Source organism: Sitophilus oryzae, unplaced genomic scaffold (assembly GCF_002938485.1).
Source record: "Sitophilus oryzae breed Bouriz unplaced genomic scaffold, Soryzae_2.0 scaffold_1274_pilon_pilon, whole genome shotgun sequence".
In the NCBI taxonomy this organism is placed as follows: Eukaryota; Metazoa; Arthropoda; class Insecta; order Coleoptera; family Curculionidae; genus Sitophilus; species Sitophilus oryzae.
In genome coordinates, this window is record NW_022145920.1 from 5,092,363 (window position 1) to 5,118,442 (window position 26,080).

A 26,080-nucleotide genomic window follows, 5' to 3' on the forward strand; every position below is an offset into this window, starting at 1 on the left:
CGAATGCTAATTTATAAAAACAGAGACGTTCATTTTCAAAACTTATTATTATATTGATTTCTGAGCCAAATCCACATTTATTTAGAATACTTTATTAATTAAAACAATTTAAAAGTATGTTAGTAACTAATTTTTGGGGGGAAATAATGGTGGTATATTATAATTGGTATACTCTTTTACAAAAATGTAAATAGTTTTTTTTATACCAATAGGCTTGCAATATTTACCACCTGTATATTTTGTACATACATGTTGCTTTAAAAAAAACTGAAATGTCAATATTCCATAGGTATAGTGATAAATGAGGTCTAAATTATAAGAAAATGCATTTTCTACGAAAACTTGAAGAGATAGGTAAAAAATGGTACAATATATTTTGATAGACAATTAAATTGTACATCTAATTCTTCTAAAATATATAGGGTGTTCCATTTAAATTAAACAAGTTATTGTCATTTAAAGCTAGTAATTATTTAATATAAATTTTTGGACACTCTGTATAACGTAGTAAAAATTTTATTATTGCTACATAATATCTGCTCAATAAATAATCTTCAGTAAATATTTAGTATTAAAAACTTTGATACCCTTGGAGAAATGAAGCCTCAACATTTTTACTGCAATTTCATAAAATTGAAAATATTTCAAAAACGGTAAGGCTTAAGTGTGATAAACCTTAATCAAATTTATCTTTATTTTAATCGTAGAATCCAAAAATAGAATAATATACAGGGCGTTCCATTTAAAAAAATACAACTATAATATTTTTTACTTATTTGGGACACTCTGTATATTGTAAAAATATTTTTAAATTGTAGCTCTAATAGTCCTTCAACGAACCCAAAACTTACAATTTGTAAAAATCTAATCGTTTAGCTACAATACTCCGTGTCGTATGTGGTGAACAACCCTGTATATTCGAGCCCCATCTGCATTCCTAGTTTTAGCCCCCTAGCTCACATAGGGTCCGAGTTAGGACGCTCCAAAGACCCACCTCAACTTCCTCATTGGCTAACCACTTTTTCCATCGATACCACTAGCTCGTGTATCGCGGTTTTGAATTTTTACTCCCAGCACGCGTAAGGAAGTTTCACTTCAAAAAAACTATATTTTCAGAAAAATATTTTTTACAACTTTCCTTTGAAGAAGCCGCGTTAAAACAATTTTCAACCTTTTGTAAGACAATTTATGCTTTATAATAAAAAAATAATCTTTAGTACAAGAATTATACAGCAATATGTCGAGGTGACCCACTTTTTCTTCTTATTATTATTCAATATAGTCCTGTAATGCAAAATATGACAATGGGCGACACTGTTTCTTTCGGACATTGGCCGCCTGTTCAAAAAAAATCAAGAAAAAATCTATTGTCCCTGAAAGAAATTAAAAAAAATATCTCAACAAAAAATGTTTATATTCTTGTGATTAATGGTTCGATCTTCAGACGAGGTCTTAAGTAACAAGAAAATGTTCGCTTTCAAAACGCCTTCGCTTTCCAATAAATTCAATAATGTACAATACTTTTATTAAGTACTTAAATCTGTTTCAAAAACATAATTACACGAAATACTGTGATTTAAATTTATTAAAGCACTACATTGATTGGTAGGTCTGCATCTATGGTCTGCATACTTTTTTGTTCCGATGTATAGAAATGGTTCTCTTTCATATTTCTAAAAATAGGTTTGCTAAAATATACATATGTGTTTTATTCTGCACAATTTTAATACTCTTGCCTATTAAAGTCTATATTTTCTCCAAATCATGACATTCCACATTTACAATTTCTAAGCCTCTTAAATCGCGTTATTTACAAAGTTCATCATTTCTCTCACGACGCAACGCCCTATAATTTTTTTGTTTATTGTCTAAAAAAAATAACAGACCATTGTAAACCCTTAATATTCAGAATGAACCTTGCCCCAAAGCCGGTTCATTTCCCATTTAAATTACATAGGAATTTGGCACTTTTTGCAAATAATTTTTTTTCTCTCGATCAACTCTCTTCAATCAACTCAATCAATTCTCTCGTTGTTGTCGCCATGACAATTACATATTCTTATACAGAATTGAACGCTTTACAAAAAAGGTCTCTTACAATTTTTCGATAAATCTACTCCTTCAAAAGTTATTCACAGTTAAAGTTAACCACTCGGTAAATTCCTAAATTCTTCAACTTTTTTGACAAAATTATGATTATTTTTGAAAGATTTAATCTATTACTGTAAAAATATATAATTCTGATTGTGTTAAGGTTGGGAATTAAGAAATCTTCAAGTCTAATGAAGTTTAAACCATTTATAAGTATAAAAAAATCCTTTATGGGTATTTCGCCACTGCACTGCACTGCAATCGCTTCTTTGATTTTAAAGAACAATAGATACAACAAGATAAAAAAACATAACATACGTAAAATTTAAAAATAATCATACAGAAAGTTTGGGGCTTTTTGGTTTTACCTTATTAAGTAATTGTTATCAGGTAGTAATTGTTAATTTTGAAGTTTAAATATCAAGTTAAAAATGTAATTTTTAACTGTTAACAGAACGTCAACGGTTTCTTGTAGACGTATCTGTTTTAAAAAAGTAAAGTGTTCTCGAATAGTTGAATTTCAATATTTTAAATAGTTTTTCTGTCATGCATTTGTTTTTCATGATTCAAAATTATTCATCATGGTATCATGAAAATTGCTTTTTTTTTCAAATAATAGATTAAATTTTTCAAAAATAATCATAATTTTGTCAAAAAGATTTAGGAATTTACCGAGTAGTTAACTTTAACCGTGAATAACTTTTGAAGGAGTAGGTTTATCGAAAAATTGTAAGAGACCTTTTTTGTAAAGCGTTCTATTCTGTATAAGAATATGTGATTGTCATGGCTGTGAGAGAACAAGAGAAAAACCTACTACGCAGCATAAAACCTACGAGTATAAATAAGAAATTATCACTGCGTTAAAAAAAAATTGCGGTTGACTTTTATGAAAAATGAAATACCTGGTTAAAATACGCCGGCAGCATACATCTCTGATCGTCAATTCTGGACCTTTGGGCTTTTTCCAAAAGCTCGAACAGGTCACAAGTGGCGCCTTTAAGTCGCTCGGGGGTGTCGCATGATGGAGAGGTTGGCGGTACCGAACCCAAACTGGCGCCGTGCCACGTGGTGGTACCTCCGGTAGCGGAGGCCGTGGACTGATGTTGCCTTCTGAAACAAAAATAATACGTCTTATAATTTGGCCTTATTTCATTAGATAAAGATTGGTACAAACAATATAAAATAAAAAAGCGTGTTGCTAGATCGCAAAATTCCATGGCACACACTGAAGATATCATATAATTTAGCGTTTTTATGCAATATCCAATGGCTTAGTTTAGCTATTAAGTTGCTTCATTTTTGAACTAATTACCAGTGTTTAGTTCTTTTTTAAATGAGAGCCCTGTATTATTAGTTAAGGAAAGTTTTGTTACATAAATTTCAAAAGTATATTATACAGTCTGTGTCTATTTTAATAAACAAGGAAGTATATGGGAAATTAAAACAACTTTCGTTGCACGTCATCAATGAGACCATGCGTCCTCTTATGGAGTTTGCTGGTGGTCGTATTATGATGTGCAACGAAAGTTATTTTAATTTCCCCATAGATAATAATTTTCGTGTTTCACATCTAAATTTTGCTCTTTCTTATATTTTAATTGAAGAAAATCACAGTTCTATAACAAATATACAGAATACACTGGCAAAAAATATTCCATTGACTTCGATAAGCGATTACCAAATATAAAGTTAGTTACGTCATCGATGCCGCGATTATTAAATTCATTGTTGCCAACCATGAACATATTCGGCACCGGGCTGACCCGGCTGACTAACTGGCATTCAAATTTCCCGCTTGCAATTCAGGTGGTAGCTCTGCTGTAAAAAATGTGAAGTTGCGACATTTATTTATTTATTTCCTGACATTTTAATTCGTTTTGACCCTTTAGTTTTGTATCGTGTTTTTGGCTTAAGTTAATTGTGTTGTGATACCATAAACTTATTTTTTTTTCTAGCAGACCTTGCAGTCAAAAAGTATTTTTCTTAGAAGCGATTTTAGTGCAAAGTGTACAAGAAGCCGAAGCAACTTAACAGCCGTTGCAAAAAAACTCATCGCAACCTTATTAGAATATTTTGAGCGGAAAATTGGTAGAAATGACCCTTTATGTCCGTTACGTTTTCAAACATATTCAGAAATTATTATCTCAAGGAATTTATTAGAAGTAGAAAAAATATTGTGCTGGTTTGGCGTTGGTTTCTATGTAATTTGACAAATAAATAAAGCTGTCTCTTTAGTTGTCAGTTTTGAGTCAATATTTTTTAATTCTCTTTCGTGTCGATTGCTGATTGAGTTGGAGCCAGAAATGGCTCAAAACGAAATAAGTAAATTACCATCAGATATTCAGGCTGAGGCGACAAACGCCAAATCCGAACTACTTCCATTTAAATCTCGAATAACTTATGAAAGGGAATACAAAAATTTTCATGGAAGCAATTAAAAAACGTGCGAGAAGAAATAGTTTTTAACATATCCTCGCTGTTAAAGTATCATTTAATCTACCCTTGCGGTTAAAGTACTATTTTATCTACTATTTTTGATAGATATAAGGTAATTTTAACAGTTGCTATGGAAAAAAAGAAAATATGTAAAAGTCAGCAACGCTGCCGGTCAAGCTTAAACACGTCATTAAAAGTTTATTTGGTATGATCATTAGATTTTTCCGTTTATTTGGTATTATCTAAAGATAATACCGTATTTTGAACCAGATGCAGAAAATCTAACACCAAACAAAAAAGGAATAGAACCTTCGCCCGGATTAACACATTTCAAAGCCTTAAATAACACACCAAGCAAGCCCGAAAAAACGAAACTCGGCGATTATGTTCAATTTACTCGAAAATTACTAGTTCGAAATCAACCGGATCATTGATCTGGCATTCTAATCGGCATCGGGACAAATAGCTTCATTCATTAGGGGCAGATTGTGTAGTGTAATCGGGTTTTTTAAGGCAGAAGCAGATGTTTTGTCAGCCAAACCGTAATACGACACCGCACGGCTATGGCGCATTATCTAGCACCGACAAATAGAATTTAATTAGTAAAAAAGAGGGGCTGAGGTTTAAAATGCCCTTTTTTCGGGTCGTGATCTTTCTGAATGAGAAGGGTGTTTACTATTAGATTATAATTAAGATCTGTTACATTGAAGTATTTAAACATAAATGTTTTAAAATTTCTGATCATATAACTAGTGTCCCAGTCGAATTCAGGATACCTATGTAGTATACATCCGGTATATTTTAGCACAACTGGAGATGTGACGTGAATACCGGGTGCGTCTCAAAAGTGGCTCACCCCTATAACTTTTTTATGTTTTCATTTAAAAAAAAATAAGATTTGGTATGTTAGTATATGACATAAATTAGGATTGATTGACGTATTTTTCGGTCACTTCATGTTTCACCGGAAATTACTACAACTTTTGATTTTTAAACGGCACCCTCGGTATTTTTTTATTTTATTTGATAGAAAGTAATACTTTGAATAGAATGACATACCTATCATATGTCAACTTTTGACGTTTTCGCATATGTTTTATTCTTTGAATAAGAAGACTAAGGAAGGAGCATATCAAAAATCTTAGGTACACCGCGATGGGCCTCAAATATGGCCGACTTAAATTCCGGTTTATCAGTGTCGTTCTAATTTTATTTAAAAAATGTAAAACTATGATGTAGGGTAGACGTGGGGTAGACTCAATAATTTGTTGTTTTATTTTACGTTGTGAATAAATGTTGGTAGTTATAATTTAATAAAAAAAAGTTATAATAAGTATATTTATTAACACAAACATCCGATACGCTACTGAAGCAAGTCAAATTAACGTATCTAAATTCTTGACATCTAATCTTTGACAAGTAATAAATAAAAGCTAAAAAATGCAAGAAAAAAATATTAATAATTTAAGTGAATTAAGCAATGACGGTTTACTACACGTATGTATATTATATAGTCACTACTAGCGAAAAGTTGTTACATTATTTCACTCAATTTTTGCCAAGATTCATGCACGCTACACAACCAACTATTTTAGAGTCTTTTTTCGACAAATCGCGATAGTGTCACTGTTAATTAAGTTCTGCCAATACTCATCTAGACTTACTACCTTTTATACAACTATCAAGTAGTAGAATAAATAATAAATAACATGTGCACAGCTCCGTAAAGACTGACAAATCCACAAAATTTCAAATCAAATTCAAATGTGTCAAATGAATCGTCAAACAGAACTGTCAAGGATCCCCACCCTAGAGAGCTTTTATGGTGGCTTTTCCGCCCACCATGCATGAATACATGGATAGCATTATGCTCCTTCCTTAGGAAGGTTTTATTTAAAATTATAAAGGCGGTTCATAACGAAAATTTGACTCGAAATATCAAGTGTGTGGTATCGAATTATTCGTAAAAAATGTTTTTTCAAAATATGCTAATGATTTCTCGTAAACATTCTCGTTCCATTTTAAAAAATTGAGATATAATTAAAAATACGATTAGGGCGTCTTTTAACCAGCCAAGACAAGATATTAAAAACATTTGAGGATCAAATCTATTTTTAAAAGGCTCCTTGACTAATAATTAGTGTTTTTATGGCACTCTAGATTGAAAGGTAAAATACGATTTTGCATTAAGTGAGAATGTCAAAAGTTGACATATGTATATCATTCTATTGATGTCATTTTCTATCGAATAAAGTAAAAAATACCGAGGATGTCATTTAAAAACCACAAGTTGTAGTCATTTCCGGTGAAACAGGAAATGATCAAAAACAATTGAATACGTCAATCAATTCCAATTTATGTCATATACTAACATACCAAATCTCGCTTTTTTATCTGAAAAAAAGTTATAGTGGTAAGCCACTTTTGAGACGCAACCAGTATAACCGATGTAACAAGGGCAGGTATTATTTCATCATAAACCATAACGGCAGAGGGTAAATTACGACAAATTAATTCACAATTTATGTACGAATTATATTATATATAAAAAACGGCGTCAAAGACGGCTGGGGAATGTCAAACAATGATAATTTTGGCGAGGTGAGGTCAAGCGCTAGACCTCCTTACTTGACCCAAACTCTTCTTCATTTTTTAATGGCGCTTACTACCAGTTGGCCTTAAGAAGGTTGTAATATATTAGTGAAGCAGAATAAAATTTTATTGTTAAGTATTTTTTTAAATGTACAAGGAGTTATAGAGAAAAATATAGCATTTTTATATTTTTTTCGGAAAACATATTTTATATAAATTTTTGTATTTTAAAAGTTTTTAAATATAATTATTAATAGATACTCAATAATCCCTCAAATTTACAGACATATATCAATTAAAAAAACAGTGGCATAAGACAGAAAGAAAAGGTTAACTTTAATGAAACCTTTCCAGCCCTAATGCAAAATTAATGTTGGTTATTACAGACAGTACAGGATCAGGTTCCGTTGTTCATTTTATTCATTATCAACTCATGTTACATGTGCTCGCAATGAATAGAAAAAAGAAAGAGAGAGAAAATTTTTTTAACAATGTACTTCTCAGAGATATCAAATTATATACTTTCTGGTTCTTATGACTGTATTTTTTCCTAATTAAGATCACAATTAAATTGTTATTAACATGCACAATCAAATTACCGACATGTTAACCATCGCTCTTAGATAATAAAATTGATTTACTATTATATGAAAATATATGTTTATTTCTATAATATCTATAGAATTTAACTATTATCGTTGATTGAAAGAATTGGGAAGATGCGCAACCTAATGGGCAAATTCGTAAAAAGGCTGATTCGATTTCCCCTTACGTCTCAAGTGCCGTACGGTGGAGCCTCTACTCATTCTGCTACCAACGCACAAAACACTCATTTTCTCTAATTCAGCCAGCGAAGACATATCGAAGACGGTGTGGAACTGAAAGCGACAGTGTTGCCATATTAAAATGTGTTATATCTGTACTAGGTTTTACGAAAATATATTTGGATAAAAAATCCGCGTTTATGTATTGAAATTTATTCGTGTTAAATATAGAATAAACAACAAAAATAAAAATTCTTTTACTGAATATTTCATATGATCGAAAAAAGTCGTTTAGTTGGCTTGGAAATGACGAGTATTGACATTTACGATAATATTTTATATATGAAATAACAGCGATCTTCATTTCCAAGTCAACTCTGACGCCGTTCTTAGTTTAATCATATAATATTATAGGCAACGGCCCAGCTACGTCGAAACACCGGTTCTCATTAGAACACCGAAGTTAAGCGACGTAAGGCGATACTAGTGGATGGACGGGTGACCGGTTCGAAACTCTGTATCGTGCTGTTGTCCAATAAAGGTAAAAGTGTAAAATCTATTGACACACACTGCTCATTCACGCCGGTTCGTGGACGAATGAGATCATATATCTCGTGAGTAAGAGTTGATTTAGACACTTGCCAAGTCGGTAGGCCATTGACCATGATATGGCCGAGGACCGCGGTTCGGATTCCGCGTAAACAAAGTAGGCCCCGTCCAGATTAGCCCTGGCATCAAAAAGGAGACGTTAACTGAAATCTTTACTTTACTTTTATAATATTATATTAAATTGTTTAATGATAGAGACTCCATAATTATTAACGTACTGTACCCAAAATCCGTAAATCTACGGATTAATCCGTAGTTCTGGCAACACTTTCTCCGGCAACCACCCACTCTGTCAAAAGTTGTAGTTATTTCCAGGAAAGAACAGAAAAACTAACTACATACATAAATACCTCAATCAATCCTCATTTATGTTATATACTGACATACCAAATCTCGGTTTTTCCGCCAAAAAAAAGTTATAGAGTTGAGCCACTTTCGAAAAACACCCGGTATAAAAAATACTTTATTATCATTAAATAGATATAACGTCTCTTTACACTCGAAGGCATGTCGCGTGCCATATGTTTACGGTGTTTTAAAATTAATTAATTCTCCCGCACAAACCAGTTGTTTTAGGCATGAAATAAGCCTAATATCTCATCAAGCCATCAAATGCGGTGAATTATGGTAGATTTGGGGTTGAGTAAGTCATGGAATGTCATGTCGTGTCACGGATTGCCAGTTTCTGACGCTTATGCTCGTGAAAACTAGCTGTTTACTAGTGCGAGTACGATCATTAGCGCGAGCTAAAATGGGAAATTGTTTAAACGTGACTGGTTCATGCATTTAAGATGCATAAAACAATAATTACATTATTCTGCTTATGCATATTTTGTTCCGAATAACTCAATTAATAAGGTTTGTAGGGTAAAATACCCGATAGTTTGCATTTGTTTTTGTAGATTATTGAAGACATATAAAAGAATGAAGGAATTTTCTAATTAAAACTATAATTGATGTATAACATTGTGGTGGATTCATTTCTTGAAAAAAGCCTTGATCCATAGATCCACTCTGACCTTTAGATCCATTTTATCCTTAGATCCATTTTGATCCACACAAAATCAATAAACACTGAATAACTAACAAAAAATCTACATATATAAAATGCTAATGTTTATCTGTGTCATCTCTACTGAAGTAACGACTTGCTCTAGAAAGTTGCTTTTTTTTACTAAAAGATAGCTAATTGGCCCTTCTAAAAACTGTCGTCGCCGGATTTTTTGTTTTTCATTTAAAAATACCACGTCTTACAATTAATAGTTAAGGGTAAAATTGGAGGAAAGAAAAAAAAAAGGAAAAAGAGGTCTCGACAGGAAGAAATTATCTTGGTCGAGAAACATCAGAAATTGGACTCACCTAACTTTTGAACAACTTATAAGGAAAGCCGAGAATCGTGAAGATTTTGCCAATGTGATCGCCAACCTCCACGTAAGAGACGGCACGTAAAGAAGAAGAATAAAGACACACTTTTATATGAAGCATAATGTTAAAAAGTTACCGACTATTTCTGTGCTAAATAATAAAAGATAATGTTCTTCTTCGTCGTCTCTTCATGTCTGAAGAATCGTGACATTATGGCTATGTGCAGTTGGTGATTTTGATCTTCCATCGTTGGCGATCTTCCGCCTCTCGGAGATTTGATTGAAATGGATGACCTGCAATATTTGCTATTTGGTCAAGCCAAAAGATAATAACCTATTACAATTGGATAAAATTGATTGAAATATAATAACTCAATATTTGACTGTTTGAATTTTTATTTAACCGAAATAAATCTGGAAATAAATACCGTATGATCGAATAAAAACGGCGTCCAGTTGGCTTGGAAATGACGATGGCATCTCCTATATAAATTTACATATAAAATGACAGCGATCTTCATTTCATAGCCATCGCTGACGCCGTTTTTATTCGATCATACGGTACATTAGCTTCGTTCCAACACTCAAATTTGTACCGTTCTAGAACGTTGTAAATTGTCGAATTGGTATCGCCGGGATCGAATTTGTGCGCATGTGTCGACATGGACAGTTCTTTTTCTGTTCTGGGAAGATACCAAAATTAAATGGGGTGTAGGGATGTACGATTCTGTAAAGGAATCGATGGTTTTGGAAGATCGCGAATCGATACAAGAAAAATCGCAAGCGAAAAAATCGATTTTACTGAGATCGATTTTTTTTAATTCAATTTTTGACTCTTTATTTTTTTTTGTCAGTAATTACATGTAGTGACTATTTTCATTTTAAATATCTTTAGAACGGTTACTCGTAGCAATTTTTAAATAAAAAGTCATGATAGTATATTTTTTCACTCAGTAGTTTTATACACGTACGGACGAAAAGTTATTACTCTTCAAAACAGTTAAAATACATGTAGGTGGTGCCCCCAGAAATAGGAATCATATTGACATCAAAATCAACTGTCTCATGTCAAAAAACTCCCAGTAACCAATTTTCATCCAAATATTTATGTTACTTTATAAATTATTTGGAAAAAATTGAAATAAAAATGAAACTTCTACACCCTGTATGTCCGAAACTAAGCATTTTAGGACATACATTTATAAGAACCACCCTGTATGTCCATGAGTATATTGGTATGAATTCCTTTTTGATTAGTAACAAATGTTTTTTTTTGTAGTGTTTGGAAATGATTCAACATAAGAAACAAGAAAATTAATTCAATCATGTTTGAACTCAGAGAAATTACGTCCAATAGAAATTCAATAAACCATCAGACACGTTATCGTTGCATGACATGTATTGTTTAGGGCGTAAATGAAATTCGAACAGCTTACAAAACTTTCATTTATGTGATATAGTTCGCAAAATTGCCTCGAAAATCCTAGACTTCTATTATTGGCCCCCATTCGCATCGCACATAAACCACGCTAAATAAGTTGTAGCGCATTTTATATATGACGAAGGGTGGAAATCGGCAAACACATTATCTTTGACGAAAAGCATTGATTCCGCAAAGTAAATAGGGAAGGGACAAGGGTCGGCCCTGTCCGGCAGTTGATTTTGCGAATAAAGACGGTTTATCGTTAAAGCAAAGTTGGGTTGTTTGGATTATTTAGTTGTCCATATTGGGTATACAGGGTCTCCCAGGCTAAGCTTGTATTAGAAGTTTATAGAGAACTAGAATAACTATATCTGAGATTTTTTCCACATCATTGTTTCAAAATATATCTATCGATCAAAAATATTTTCAATATGGCGGCACTTCTGGAAATGCCGGAAGTTAACAGTAACTTTCTTATTTTAAATGGATACCCCCATTTATTATTACGTAATTCAATTCTCTGTAAAATTTTATGATTTTTTTATACCTAACATTAACCGTTTTTGAGTTAAAACATATTTAAAATTTTTGGAGGAAAAGATGCCAAAAAAATTGTCATGTGCGCGTGAAACTTCTGTCCGCCTGGCCATCTGTCTGTCCATCCGTCTGTTCGTACACGTCCGAATCCCATCTACATTCGGAGTTTCAGCCCCCTAGCTCACATAGGACCCGAGTTACGATACTTCATCCAATGACCCATTAAATCGGATGATTTTTTGCCATTGATGATGGAGTTTGATAGTGCACGAAACGTCGTCCGAATATCATGAAAAGATAGAGCTCTTCAAGACTCATCTAAGTTTCGAGTTTCAGCCCCCTAGATCATAAAGGGCCCGAGTTACGACGGCGACGCTCCAAAGACCCATCTCAACTTCCTCAATGGCTTACAACTTTTTTGATCATAGCACAGGAATTAACAAAACACTGAGATGGTATACAAACTTTATTTTTAAAACGTTCTTCGACGTCTTCCGATGCCCAGTCGCCATTGCTCCCTATCTAGCCAGAGGTCGTCTTCGAGCTCTCGTTCTTTTAGCTCCTTGTCTATTCCTTCTCTCCAGCTCTTGCGTGGTCTACCCCTTTTTCGTCGTCCCGCCGGTGTCCAGTTGAGGATTTGTTTTGGAAGCCTCTCCTCTGACATTCTTTGTACGTGGCCATCGTATGGCCATATGGAGGATAAGTACAGTTGTTTCGTTCTTATGTCATCAGTTATTGTTCGATTGACCCTCATAATTTCTCGTGTTCTGTTGTTGGTACACCTTTCTCTTCTTGATTTATCTGCGGTCCGTCTCCAGAAACCCATTTCTGTCATTTCCAGGGTGCGCATGGTCTTGTCTTTTAGTTGCCATACCTCGCTGTCATAGCAAACGATGCTTTTAACTATCTTGCTGTATATATGACGTTTGTTGGATTTAGAAATGTTACTATCCAACAAGATGCCGTTTAACATAGAGATTGCTTTTCTTCCCTGAGCGTTTCTGTCGCTAATGGCTTTATCAAGAGTGTCATCCCTTGAAATTTTGGCTCCCAAGTATTTATAATTTTTGCAGCCGTTAATATTTTGACCGTTTTCAAGGGGAAGGTTTTCGTGGAATCCGCCGACGCACATATATTCCGTCTTATTTACGTTTACTTCCAATCCCCATTTGCTATATCCTTCGATTAGCTTTCTGGTCATATACTCGAGATCGTCTTGTCCCAGTTCTACTTGGTCGTCTGCAAAACTTAAGGTATAGGTGGTGTTGTCGTTTAACGGGACACCCATATGGCTACATTTCCGTTTCCGTTGTAGCAGCGTCTTTTCTAAAAACATTTTGAAGAGCTTTGGGGATATACGGCAACCCTGCTTTAATCCTTTATTTGGCATGAACCCGCTGGACACTTAGATTTTTTAGGAGAGTTTTTAGTTTTTATTTTTATATAAAAGTTTCTATATATTTCTTTGACGGCTTTAGTTATTGTAGCATTTATGTTTGTTGTCTCTAATACTTTCCACAGTTTAACAAGCGGGATGATTATTTGTCATAATTTGAGAGTGGTTACAAGACAAAGGTGGTTAAAAACAAGATGCGACGCATGACGGATTTATACATTTATAAACCCATCCATAGTTTTTCCACTTTTTTAAGTGAAATTAAGGGATTGGTATGGACGTCATCTGCCTTTTTTTATGTCATCGTGTCGAAATCTTCCCTGAATCGTAAAATAGAGTATAGAATTAGAATTAAATTCGAGTTTTCAAATCTTTTCTAATTGTCATCAATGCGCGACGATGGTGTTCAGTATTCCGATGGTTTTTTCTTCGCCTCTAAAAACGTGAATATAGAGACGTCGAACTTAAAAGTAATCTCAGTCGTTTCGGATACTGTTACGCCTTTTTGTACACGGGGCCGGTAAGGTAACCGAGCCAATTACCATAAATATTGGTGTAGCGAGCGCACAGCGGAATCTAATTACCGACTCAGAGAGCTACCACGAAAGCGAAACTTTCTGCGGGACGATCAAAGATCTGGAAGTGTATTCTAACTTAATTAAGTAGGGTTTCCGTACAGGTTTTTGAAAATTCCGCACTAAATAATGAATTTATTTATATAAAGTTTATCAAACGAAAGAATATCTTAGACAGTGAGGATTTTTGCCTGTAAATTTAATTCACACGTAAATTGTATTTTCTGTCACTGTTTGGATGTCGTGTAACGATATTTTTCTCTGACTCGTTAGACAGATGGACAGACTATACTTTGAAGGGAAAATTAAAGGCAGTTGAAAAAGTACAAACAATAAAGTAACGAATGAAAACGAAGTTAAATTACTATAGAAACGCGTTTTGATGTTTAGCAATATTCTCTAAAACGGTATAGAAATTTGGAACAAAAAAATTTTTTGAAGAATGATTTCATTTTTGATGATGAAGAGTACATTTTTCTTAAAAGATCAATAATAAAGTGTTCCTCTTGTAAAGACAATCCGTGAACATCATCATCATCATTTAGCTTATTCCGTCCACTGCTGAACAAAAGCCACCCTTAACTCTAGCCATTTCTTTCTATTTTGTGCCACTTGAATCCAGTTTCCAGCCACTCTCTTAATATCATCTGTCCATCGACTAGGAGGTCGTCCTCTACTTCTATAGGCCTTGTGTCTTGGTCTCCATTCCACAAGTCTCTTTGTCCACCGCTTGTTATCCTAGCCGCCTATGCGCACAATAGAACGCAATGGAGGAGAATTGTAAACTCAGTTAACTATCACAACCAAAAAGTAGAGTATGCCTTTAGAAAAAAAAAACAAGAAGGGTTTTTCAGCTATAGTCAGAGTCAGAGTGGCATAATATGTTAAAGTAGGTACGTAATAGAGGTGGATAATGGTAAATCACCCTCAATCTTATCTTCTTTCTCTTTTATTAATCGAGTAAAGTCTATTACTTCGAAATCGATATCTTCTTCCGTTTTTTTTCTCAGCAGCCACTAACCATTGAGTAAATTATAATTATGGGCAATATAAGTAAGCCTTTCTACGAAAACGTTTGTTTCTTCTTTAGCGATGGACAAATCCATAAGTACTAAAGGTTGTTTCGGTTGCGGCTGTTTACGATGATAAATTTAAATTGTCTATAGCCAACATACTTATTTTAGAGCTGGAGCAAATTCCTACCCACCAGACAGGTCCAGACATAGATTTTTCACTGGAAAGGACGAATTCTTTAGCAAAGATATTACCTCTAATTTTGTATTGTTTCAGTCAATGTTTTGGAATTTCATAGATAAACTGGTTTCGAAGCAGAAGACTTACTGGGTTTGGTGAAAGAACATGATAAATATCTGTGCTATCATCAACTGCTAAGCTTTGAGTGTTTAGTGTCCAAAAAGCTTTTTAGACAAGAAACAAAGCAGACCTATCGTGTTTTCGCAAAAAAAAATATTTTTTTTTAAAATTTCCAATGTTACCGATCTTGCGGTAATATTACGTAATATTCCCTAAATTACCGGTAATATCATCGCGGCAATATTACCCTTTACATCACTACTTCTGCCCCAGACAACAGCACGAAGTAGGGATGAGATTAATTTATATGGCAAAACAATGTTTGTCGGGCCAGCTAGTAATTCTCTAAAATATTGAGAAAAATAATGTTACAGCTTTCATTAAAATAAATATTGGTAACTATTTGTTATTAAATATTATATTATAATTTATTATATCATATTTTTTGGTTTATTTGATATATTTCTCCCTATTTTATTTATTATCTCAACATAATGCTGCGTATTGAAAATGCACCTAGTCATAAAAAATCACCGAATAGTTTAACAAAGATTGGAAAAAAACATATTTACAAACCAAACAATCCCATATAAGCAGATAAAATTTCTATTAAAGCTTTATCAAAAACCGATAAAAATCTAACTTTCTCGTATTTACTATTTAGATAACCCAAATTATTATTTAACACCTTGAGCAAATCAATACCTAACTTTATGATCAAAGATAAGCAGAAACTAGTACAGAACCTATTTAAATATGAACGATCTAGATTTACACGTGGTAAATAGCAAGAATAGTAAGGTAAGTATATATAAAGGTATTTATTAACTCTTGTGTGCATGTGTAACAAAAATACGTATGTTTTATTTAAATTTGCATGATGAAACAACACTGAGATAAATATGCAATATGACTTCAAATGTTATGATTTGTTAGAAAATAACGTAAAGAGGATTCTTTCTAACTTGTAACCAAACAGTACAGTACGTCTGTCCGTTCTATAGCTACGGGGTATCCGTGGGAGGGGAAACGATATTCTCTCGATGTTTTTCGTAAAAAAATAGACGACGCGTCCCATCAATAATTAAATATTTTTTGTCCGCATTCCTTTCATAGACACAGATCCAGCAGACGTACTTTAAATTACAGTACGTCTGCTGTATCTGTGTCTATGAAAGGAATGCGGACAAAAAACAATTAAATAAACAACAATATATTTGATACGTGGACTTGACGAGTACGTCACCGCAAATCGCTCCGCCCACTCATTTTATTGGCTACTTGCAAATTTGTCGAATTTTTATTGATGGGACGCGTCGTCTAATTTTTTACGAAAAACATCGAGAGTATATCGTTTCCCCTCTCACGGATACCCCGTAGCTATAGAACGAAGGGATGTACTGTACTAACTTTGTTTAACCATTCCTTCCTAACCATCCAAACTTACTCTTAGAACTAAATTTAAAATCTATTTTCTTTCATTTCCTATCGTCAAAGGTATTAAAATTTAAATTTTATTTTTAAATAAAAATAAGTTGGTAAGAGTAAAAACAAAGATAGATTTTAGGATATTTTTAAGAAATGAACCCACCACAAACAAATAGACAAAATTCAAATTATTTAACAGAAGATATAATTTTAATTATTTGAACAATTTATTTATCTGTTGTTCTTTTAAATGTAAATGTAAGTCATTACTAACAAATTACCGTATGATCGAAAAAACGGCGTCAAAGACGCCTGGGGAATGACAATCGATGATAATTTTGGCGAGGTCAACCTCTAGACGGCATTTACTAAAAATGGACACAAAAATTAACACTAATTTTAAAGATTAAAAAAGGATAGAACGTTTTCAGTTTCAATTTTAAACTACACCGTTTAAAAATCATTTTTACTCAATATAAAAGTTTTTTACAACCTTAAGCGCGCCGTAAGCGCCATTAAAAAATAAAGAAGAGTATCAGCCCCCAAGTAAATATTAATAATACACCTTTAATCAATACATCACCCTTTAACAAACCAATGTGAGAAGGACCATAGAATTTTTTAGAAGTTATTCAAAATATTAAGGATTCCTAAGAAATAATAGTATAGTCTTTTTTATCAATATCATTAAACAAGAATTAGATTAATAATTAAACAAGAAATCTAGAAGATTAAAATAAACTTAATTTTTGCAAATCATACTTCTAGATTTTAATTAGAACAGCATTACACCAGATTTAAAATTTTAGTTTTAGAGAAAAGCTTCTGTAATATACAGACGAGAAAGTACCATTAAACAGATTAAAATCAATCAAACTATTTTGATCTTGACATGATTTGCTGCATTTATTTCTCATTAAGTATAATAAGTCAATTAGGGTTTCCAAATTAAAGTTTTAGATAAAAAATAAAAATGTTTTGAGTACCACTCCCACCTATTGATGTTTATGGATGAATAAGAGCGGTACTTCGCGAAAACTAACGCTCCTCTCTGTCCAAATTATGGACTTCGTGTCGGATCAGAGTCGATAATAAAATCGTATTGTGTAAATACGGGCTTTATTCTATTCGATCGATATTTATCGGGAATGAACTACAAATTTTACGACTTTTCTCTTCTTGATTCAATAAAAAGTTTTAGATTTTAATTTAATGGAAGGCAAAAAATAATTAATTTTCTTCTTTAACTTATTAATCGACTTCTTTATTTTTTATTTACTTACTCCAAGTTTGCTTAGTCCTAAAGCGGAAATGCCTTCCTAATACTGAAAATGCCGAGAAACAGGAGGTATATAATATAAAAAACAATTTATAATAATACATCTTTATACACGACTGGATCTAGCTAGAAAAGGAGCGAACACTCTACTAACCGGACCAGAACCATTCTTCTTCCTAAGCGGGAACCAACTCAAAGCGGAACTTAAGAACCTGGAAGACTTTAGGTCTCTTAATTCCACCTGGGTACAATGCTGTAATATTTGTGGTTCATCTGTTGTCTATTCTTTTTGCCAGGTGTCCTGCCCATTGCCATTTGAGGGATTTGACTGTGTGGATAACATCTATTACCTGGTTCTTTTGTCGTATCCACTCTATTCTTTTACGGTCTCTTTTGGTTATTACCAGCATATTTAGTTCCATTAAACGTTGTCTTTACAGTTTCCTTATGATGTTCTTTTCAGTGTCCAGGTTTCGCATGCATAGGTCATGACTGGTAGTACACATTGGTCGAATGTTTTCTTCTTTACATAGAGTGACATTCTAGATTTGAATATGATTGAGTTTCTTCCATTACTCCATGCTAACTTAATTCTTCTGTCGATTTCTTGTAGTATATATCCTGAGCTGTGTATTAGTTCATTAGTTGTCCCAAATATATGTATTCTTGTACCATTTCCAGTGTTGTGTGATATTTTTTAGAATGTTTTCTGTCTACTACTTCGTTGTCGTTGTACATTACTTTAGTTTTTGTAAAATGCATTTTGAGACCAACTTTATTGCTGGCTGCGTTTATTTCGTTAACTTATGTTTGTAGTTCTTCAGGACTACTGGCAATTAGGACTATGTCATCAGCGAATCTTAGATGGTTAAGATATTCTCCATCTATTTTTACACACTATTTACATATAGTTTTCCACAATATTTACATATAAGTTAATACGCAAAATACAGGAACAAAAATAGATGTTTTTAAAATTTATTTGAATATTTAATATTTAAATAATATGTGTATCTTCATGGCGGATTAATTTCTTGAAAAAAAATTGAGTTTTCTTGAATGGTTTTAATAGACTATACTAAAAAGGGTCTATAGAAAAAAAATCATATTCGTAGTACTTATATTTAAGTATTTCGCTCTATTTTCCACGATGTGGGGGTATATGAGGAGATTCCCTGAAACGTGAAGTATTTTTTGTTGGTAAGGTTAATTTGATTAGGTAAAGTAACGATGGTAGTAAGTAAGTGACGATATCCTAATAATGTTCTATTTGTAAATAGGGGAACTATTATATTATACACAGAAATGCATTAAATGCATTACTTGTAGTGATAAATAATACCATTTTTCTGTTGTACAAATGTTATTTTATTATCAAAAAGTAGATAAAATAGGGTGCGTTCGTATCTGGAATTACTCTTTATTCAAACTGTTTGACAAAACTGTTTTTAATATTGTATTTACATATTTATTCGAACTTTCTGCTTTATTTGCTTAGGAATACCACTCAATATTCCGTTCTGTAGAATACATAAACAGTTCATAGGGGTTTCTGTAGCCACAAAAGTTCGTGTTTGTTGATTTAAGTAATCTCCGTTTTTTCCTTTTGTTAAAACATCGGTTACTTTTAACCGATGGCTTTAACATCAAGAAACGGTTACTTTTCGCTTTTATTTATATAGCAAAAGAAGAAATAATATTCGCTGGCAAAATATTACCTATATGAATATTATTGAATACCTATTTATTGAAAAAAGTGTGAGATAAAAGAAATAATTGTAATGAAATAAAATATCTTCTAAAACAGACTATGTTTACCCCATTCAAACCGATTAATCGAATATTCTCAAATTAGCTCAAAAATATATGTTGATCAATAACAGTGATGGGCATATGATGAGACCAAAACCAAGACTCCCATTGTTATTAGTCCTGCAAACTAATAAGTAGTCTAGGTCTTAGTCTTACATAGTCCAGTTATGGTCTTGGTCTTGCTGCAAGAATCTTGGAAGTCTTGCTAATAGAATTTTACTAGAGGCACTTTCTGCATAGAAAATATTTAAAGAAATAGTATTTTGAGTAATTTTACGCAAACGAATCTTTATTTTTTTTTATTTTTTTTTACTTTTAAAGGCTTTTAAGTGACTCGAGTTTGACGTAAATAAAATCAGAACGCACAAAAACAGTTCACACTTGATAACGGTCAGTGATACTTCTGACCGAAACGTTGTGTAGGAAAGTCCGAAATTCTTTTAGTTTCAAAATCAGATCAGCTGCGTCGCGTCGTTAGGGCAAAGCGATCCCAAAGCATTCTGCACCAAATTTACATTTTATAGTAGTACTGAAAATGTGTTTTTTTCTCAATATTAAGAACCGTTTTGTGCTTGTCTCCTTTCTATGCCTGCACTCGTTCTCCTAATTCTGTACCCTGCACCAATTTGTGCAGGTTGATATGCACAACAACAGGTTGATATGATGGGAGCATCATTCTTCCGGTTCTAGTCTTTCTTCCCAAATAGAAAGAGTCGCTTGCGACCCTGAGCCTCGCAGTGACATATTATGTCTATGACACTATCACTTCCTTGACAAAATTTGGGCTTATTAAGAGAGCACTTTGTTGTAATCCCCACTTTATACCTGCTATGTATTAGCAGTTCCTTTGTAGTTTTATTAATAGTTACTTGAATGAAGGCCTTGCTATGCCTGTACCCTTGTCTATTTCTCCGGTGGACATTCTGCTCTTCCCCGATCCAGAGTTTGATTAACAATGTTGCCACCAGTAAATACAATAGTATCCAAAACTAGAGATGAGCAAAACTGCGATTCTCCAATCGCAATTGAAACTGCGATTGCGATTTTTAAATTGCAGAGACTGATTATTCAAATTCGCAGATAGCAATCACGGGCCCAGTTTACAAAATCACAATCGCAGCAAAATCGCAAATCGCAACAAAGTCGCAAATCGCAGCTATAGTAATACTGGTTACCTAAATTGAAACTTGCAAATAGGAGAAATCGCAATCGCAGTTTCCTATGAGAGCCAATCGCAGGTTGCAATGGCGACTTTAAAATCGCTGCAGTTTGCGATTTTTTGCTCATCTCTATCCAAAACATACATAAGCGACTTTAAAAACAATCAATTATTTAAACGGTACGAGGGATAACACAGGTATCAGGTCTAAGGAGAAATCAACTTAAAGAGGTGGACAAAATGGAAACAGAGCCTCCACCTCCAGAGCACTTCAGCCGGAGACAAGCTGTAAAGGCTACGGAGGGCTAAACCCCAACCGTGGAAGAGTGTATACCCTAGTAGAAAGTAGATGTCCACTCCTCGGAGGACGAACAGTTGTTGTCAGAGAAGGTGGGAAATACTCTATCCCCCTACAACAGAAAAATCCCCATGTATGCTGAGTTATAACTCTAGAAAAGGGGACAGAAAAGATCTTTAAGGTAGCGGTGATTAATCCTCCTTCCACTTATTATTCTACATTCTACATCCAAACTGTATAAAATAAAACATTACACATTATTCGTCTGGAATTAACTTTTATAATTTTAGTTTCCAAATTCTGGAAAATAAACATCTAACTCATACTGTAAAAGTGGTGATTTACTGGACATAACGTAAATATCTATTATTTGATTAATTCTAATGCAACTGAATTTGTAGTATTTTCAAATTAACATTTAGGAATAACATTATTTATAAAGTATTTTCCGAAACTAAGAACAATAAAAGTGAAATATTTCAAACCCAATCGATTAAATCTTTTATACGCGGCCTTAACAAGCCCACGTCACTTGGGCCTCATCAGCACTCCCAGCATCTTTATAATTAAAACTTTTAATCGCATTTTCCGCTAGATTTCCAACACAGATGAACGAGTAACAAACAAAAGAGAAAAAAGGACCGACAATAATCAACGACATAATCGTACTAAATTACCGCTCAATCCCACCTGCATAGGCCGCGTTACTCAACAATCGCAACGATCTGAGAAGAGATAAAATCGGAATTATTATAAAGTTTAGCGGTTCGATCGCACAAACCTTCAAACAGGTTCCTTCGTTCTACATACGCAGACAGCTAGGCACACACGAACAACAAAAACTAGACGGCCGGTCGATCGTTTTCAAATTTAATTTAGATGGCGATAAATCATCGTCCGTAATAGGTCACTTTCTCTGGAGTCCAGTTCTATAAATAGAGAAATGCTAGAAACCTTAAAGGAATAATAATTATGTAATAAACTCAACGAATATAACTTGTGAAAAGTAATAACATGTATGTATTGATTTTATACAAAACGTTTAATACGTTTCGGTTAGCAAGTAACTAACGTTCTGCTGGTAAATGTCAACTTTCATTTGCAAAAGATAACCATCTGCAAGAGTAATATACTTGTACATACAGCAAGAATCCTTATTGTCTTAAATGTCAACAAGAATCACTATTGTTCAACTGAAAAATAACAAATAACAATATTTGAATCGTTTTCACATTAAATGCAGGCTTTTCAGCATCACAGAATCAGAATCACAATTTAAATTTTTTTCGTTCCATTTTGTTCATTAAATAATATTTAGTGGTGGACATGGAGTCTCTAGTGGTAGAATATTTGGGAGGGAGGTTAATCATCGCGACCTTACAGATCTATTGTGTGTCCCTCTTTAACATACTGTCTCAGGGCTTTGACAAAAGTATCAGAGACGGTTTTGTAAAGGCCTATTCTCTCCAATCTCCGATATCAGCCGCACCAAAGTTTATGGCACGAATGGTTGTCGTCTTGGTGCACTTAGTGATGATGTGTTCTGGTGTTTCTCCATTTTCCCCACAGAATATGCATTCGCCGTTGTTTCTTAGCTTCAATCTACTGAGGTGTTCGTTGAGGAGACAGTGCTATTAAAAACCCAGTGACAATCCGAAGATTGCTCTTATTTAAATCACGGAAAATGATTTTTTTCTCGGGAATAAGTTCTGAGAACCTTCTTCGAGTGTCTGAGACTGTTGGAGGTTTCCCATTTCAAGTTCGGATGGAGTCTTCCAGGTTCTTGAGTTCCGCTTTAAGTTGGTTTCCACTTGGAAAGCATAACGGTTCTGGTTCAAATGGACCAACGGTTTACTGGGGTGTTTGCTTCTTTTCTAGCTAGATCGTTTAATTGCTTTTTTATTGATTTCTATTCGAGTTTCTATATCCCTTGGCGAGCTGGTATCCAGAGTAGGAGGACTTTATTTTTTTTGCCTAATTTGTTCAGCTTCTCTAGGCATTCTTTGACCAACTTCGAATTGATGAGTACTGAGTTGATCGCTTTTAGTGTTGCTTGACTATCGGATAAGATGGCTATTTCCTGTTTTCGATAGTTCCTATCTAAGATTCTACGCATCTTTCGATAGCGTAGATTTCGGCCTGAAGGATGCTGGGGTAGATGCCTATTGGTTCGGAATATTTAGTTTTCGGCCAAAATACTCCTATCCCTGCTTTAGTTTTAGAAGAATCAGTATACCACGTTATGGCATGGTCTTTTACATGCTGAGCAATACGTTTCTCTCTTACAATCCTTTTTATTGCCCAATACTACAGTCAAGTGTTTCTGAAAGTTGTAAATTCTTAGTATGTCATCCACTCCCCACACAAAATCACTCAAAAATAAATTGCTACATTGTTGTTTCGAGCTCGATCAAACAGTAAAAAAAGCATCTATAGATGCATATGTATTTTGAATATTTTTATAAAGAGAATTCTTTGTGATTCCAATCTCCAATGATATTAGTTTGTAAGGCCTTATTGTGCAAAAGAACAAAAAACATGCTTAACGTTTCGTCTCTTTCCGTCGTCGGAAGCAAACAAAATACAAAGAATAAAGAAAAAAAAACGATTTAAAATATTTAAATTCAAATGTCCGGGAACACTTTAGTTTTTTTAAAACAGATACGTCTACAAAAACCGTCGACGTTCTGTTAAAATTATGTTGCTTTGTTAATTGACTCATTCAAACTGTCCTGATGATAGTAATAAATTTCTCGAAAGCTTGATAAATTGAAAAGTAGTTTTATTATCCTATGTGGAGATTATTGATTGCATCCTCACTAAAATTGATTTTTTTTCTTATCTGTTTACGCAAAATCAGCTTATTTTGAATTGATACAAGCATCTTTTTTTCAGCAGCCAATATATCTTTTTGAATTAAATATGTATAGTCTCTCCTACGATAGAATCATGATAGAATTCTGACGGTGACAGTTTTATTTGCCATTTTAATTCAAACATAAATTGATTTTTTCTGTTAATTTCTGATCGTCTGTCCAAGAAAAGAAAAATTTTCAATCAACACATATAAAGCCAAGTCTAAATATTTGCCTGATTGACAGATATGGTAACGCATGACGATTGAATTTTTTTTGAATAAATAACTGAACATTAAATAATCAAACGGGTGACTAAATATATTCTGTAGATCATGTAATCTTCTTTTACAAGCGATAATTTAATGATTGTTTGTGATCATAATAAATGAAATTATTATGTACCGTCTGTATGGAAGCAGACACCGTAAATGAATAAATCCATGCCATACGTTTCAAGCAAAAAAAACCGAATCATCAATCAACGAGACAACAATATAAGAAAAATAAAAAAAGAAAGTTTCTACGGGTCAGTTGGCCCGCCACGCCAAATTTGGAAAACGCGAACCTTGTTTCAAAAACAAACCGACTATATTATGCAACCACCCGGGCAGTCAGTCGTTCTGGGTTGTGTATGCTTTTTTATGTAATACAACAACACACAATAATGATGTCTAGCGGTGGAAAGTTCCTTAATTGGATTGAATTATTGGCGATTTTGGTGAACAAAGGAATTAAAAAATTTGTAATTCATTAGAAACAAGCATAAATGGACAACCAGTACTATTGCAATAGTTTTAGTTCGAGAATCGAGGTAAATTAATTCACTAATTGTGATTTACATTTATTATCAGTTTTTATTGATAAATCATTTCTGTTTTGCAGATGATATTATTTTAATAACAGACAACATACAGGAGACACAGAATTATGCTGGAATATCCTGAATGATGCTTCGGAAAAAGTCGGTTTGAAAATTAACTTATCAAAAACACAATACATGACAAACCTAGTACTGAGCGGAAATTTAAACAATAATAATATACCTTTGGAACAAGTGCACATATATAAATACTTAGGGCATGAGATCGGTATTAGAAGGGATAATCAGACCCACGAAATTCTACGAAGAATAGGTTTGTCGTGGGCGGCATTCGGTAAACTAAGGCATATACTGAGATCTGATATTCCCATATGTTTAAGAAGAAAGATCTTTAACCAGTGTGTCTTGCCTGTCCTCACGTATGGAGCTGAAACGAGCATAGTTGGTCAATCGTTAACATTAGCCGGGCACACACGAGAGATATTTTTCGCAGATTTGTCCTCCCATCGATTAATCTTTCCTATTTACCCGCACCAGGGTTGGGTAACGACCCATCTGTTTTATCGGTTCACCATCTGTATGTAGAAAAGCGCGTAGAAAATGTAGAATATTAAGTAGAAAATGTATAAAATCTGAGAACCGGTACAAAATTAAGTTTGTATATTTAGAGCCGTTTTTTCACTTTAGAGGTTTCTTCCTTTCTATTATCTTAAGTTCACAGAATTACAAAATATTATTCTGTAAACTTTGATATTATTATTGAAAACATTTAAGATATCTGTAAACTTCGACTATAGTGTGTAACAAATCAAGGAAGATTTCGACAGACGACATCCAGAAAACAACAGAAAATACGCTATGCCTGTGAATTATAATGACACAACAGTCACTGTCACGAGTGTCAGGCATCCTCCCGTTGTACATATCAATTTAAAATAATATGGAAGTTAATATAGTTAATCTTTTTTGACATACTGATATACTATCCATTTGTTAAATAATAAATAACTATTAGAGATATCGTTATTAGTTTATTGTATAACTAACGATATATTTAATAGTTATTGTACTAATCGTGGTACACTAACTATCAGAGTTGTACTAATCATTGTGATTGAAGTACTTGAAATAAATATAAACTCAAAAAAGGTTTACAATATAGAAATCTAATTGTCTACGTATAGACATGTAAAGAATGTAGAAAATTAGTTGGCGTAGAAAATTAATTTTCTACGTGTAGAAAATATAGAAAATTTTATATTTTCTACCTACCCAACCCTAACCCGCACGTTAGGTAAAGGCCGCTTAAATGTTAGATCCTTTTA

The 26,080-nt window shown here is 33.4% G+C and overlaps 1 protein-coding gene across 1 annotated transcript in view; it reads right to left on the bottom strand.

The window, feature by feature from the left end:
• Positions 1-26,080, bottom strand: part of LOC115874400 (rap1 GTPase-activating protein 1) — a 409,062-nt gene that overhangs the window by 326,466 nt on the left and 56,516 nt on the right. The window contains exon 2 of the mRNA XM_030889567.1: positions 2,994-3,201. Coding sequence (XP_030745427.1) covers positions 2,994-3,201 — 208 coding nt within the window. The remainder of the gene's footprint in view (positions 1-2,993; positions 3,202-26,080) is intronic.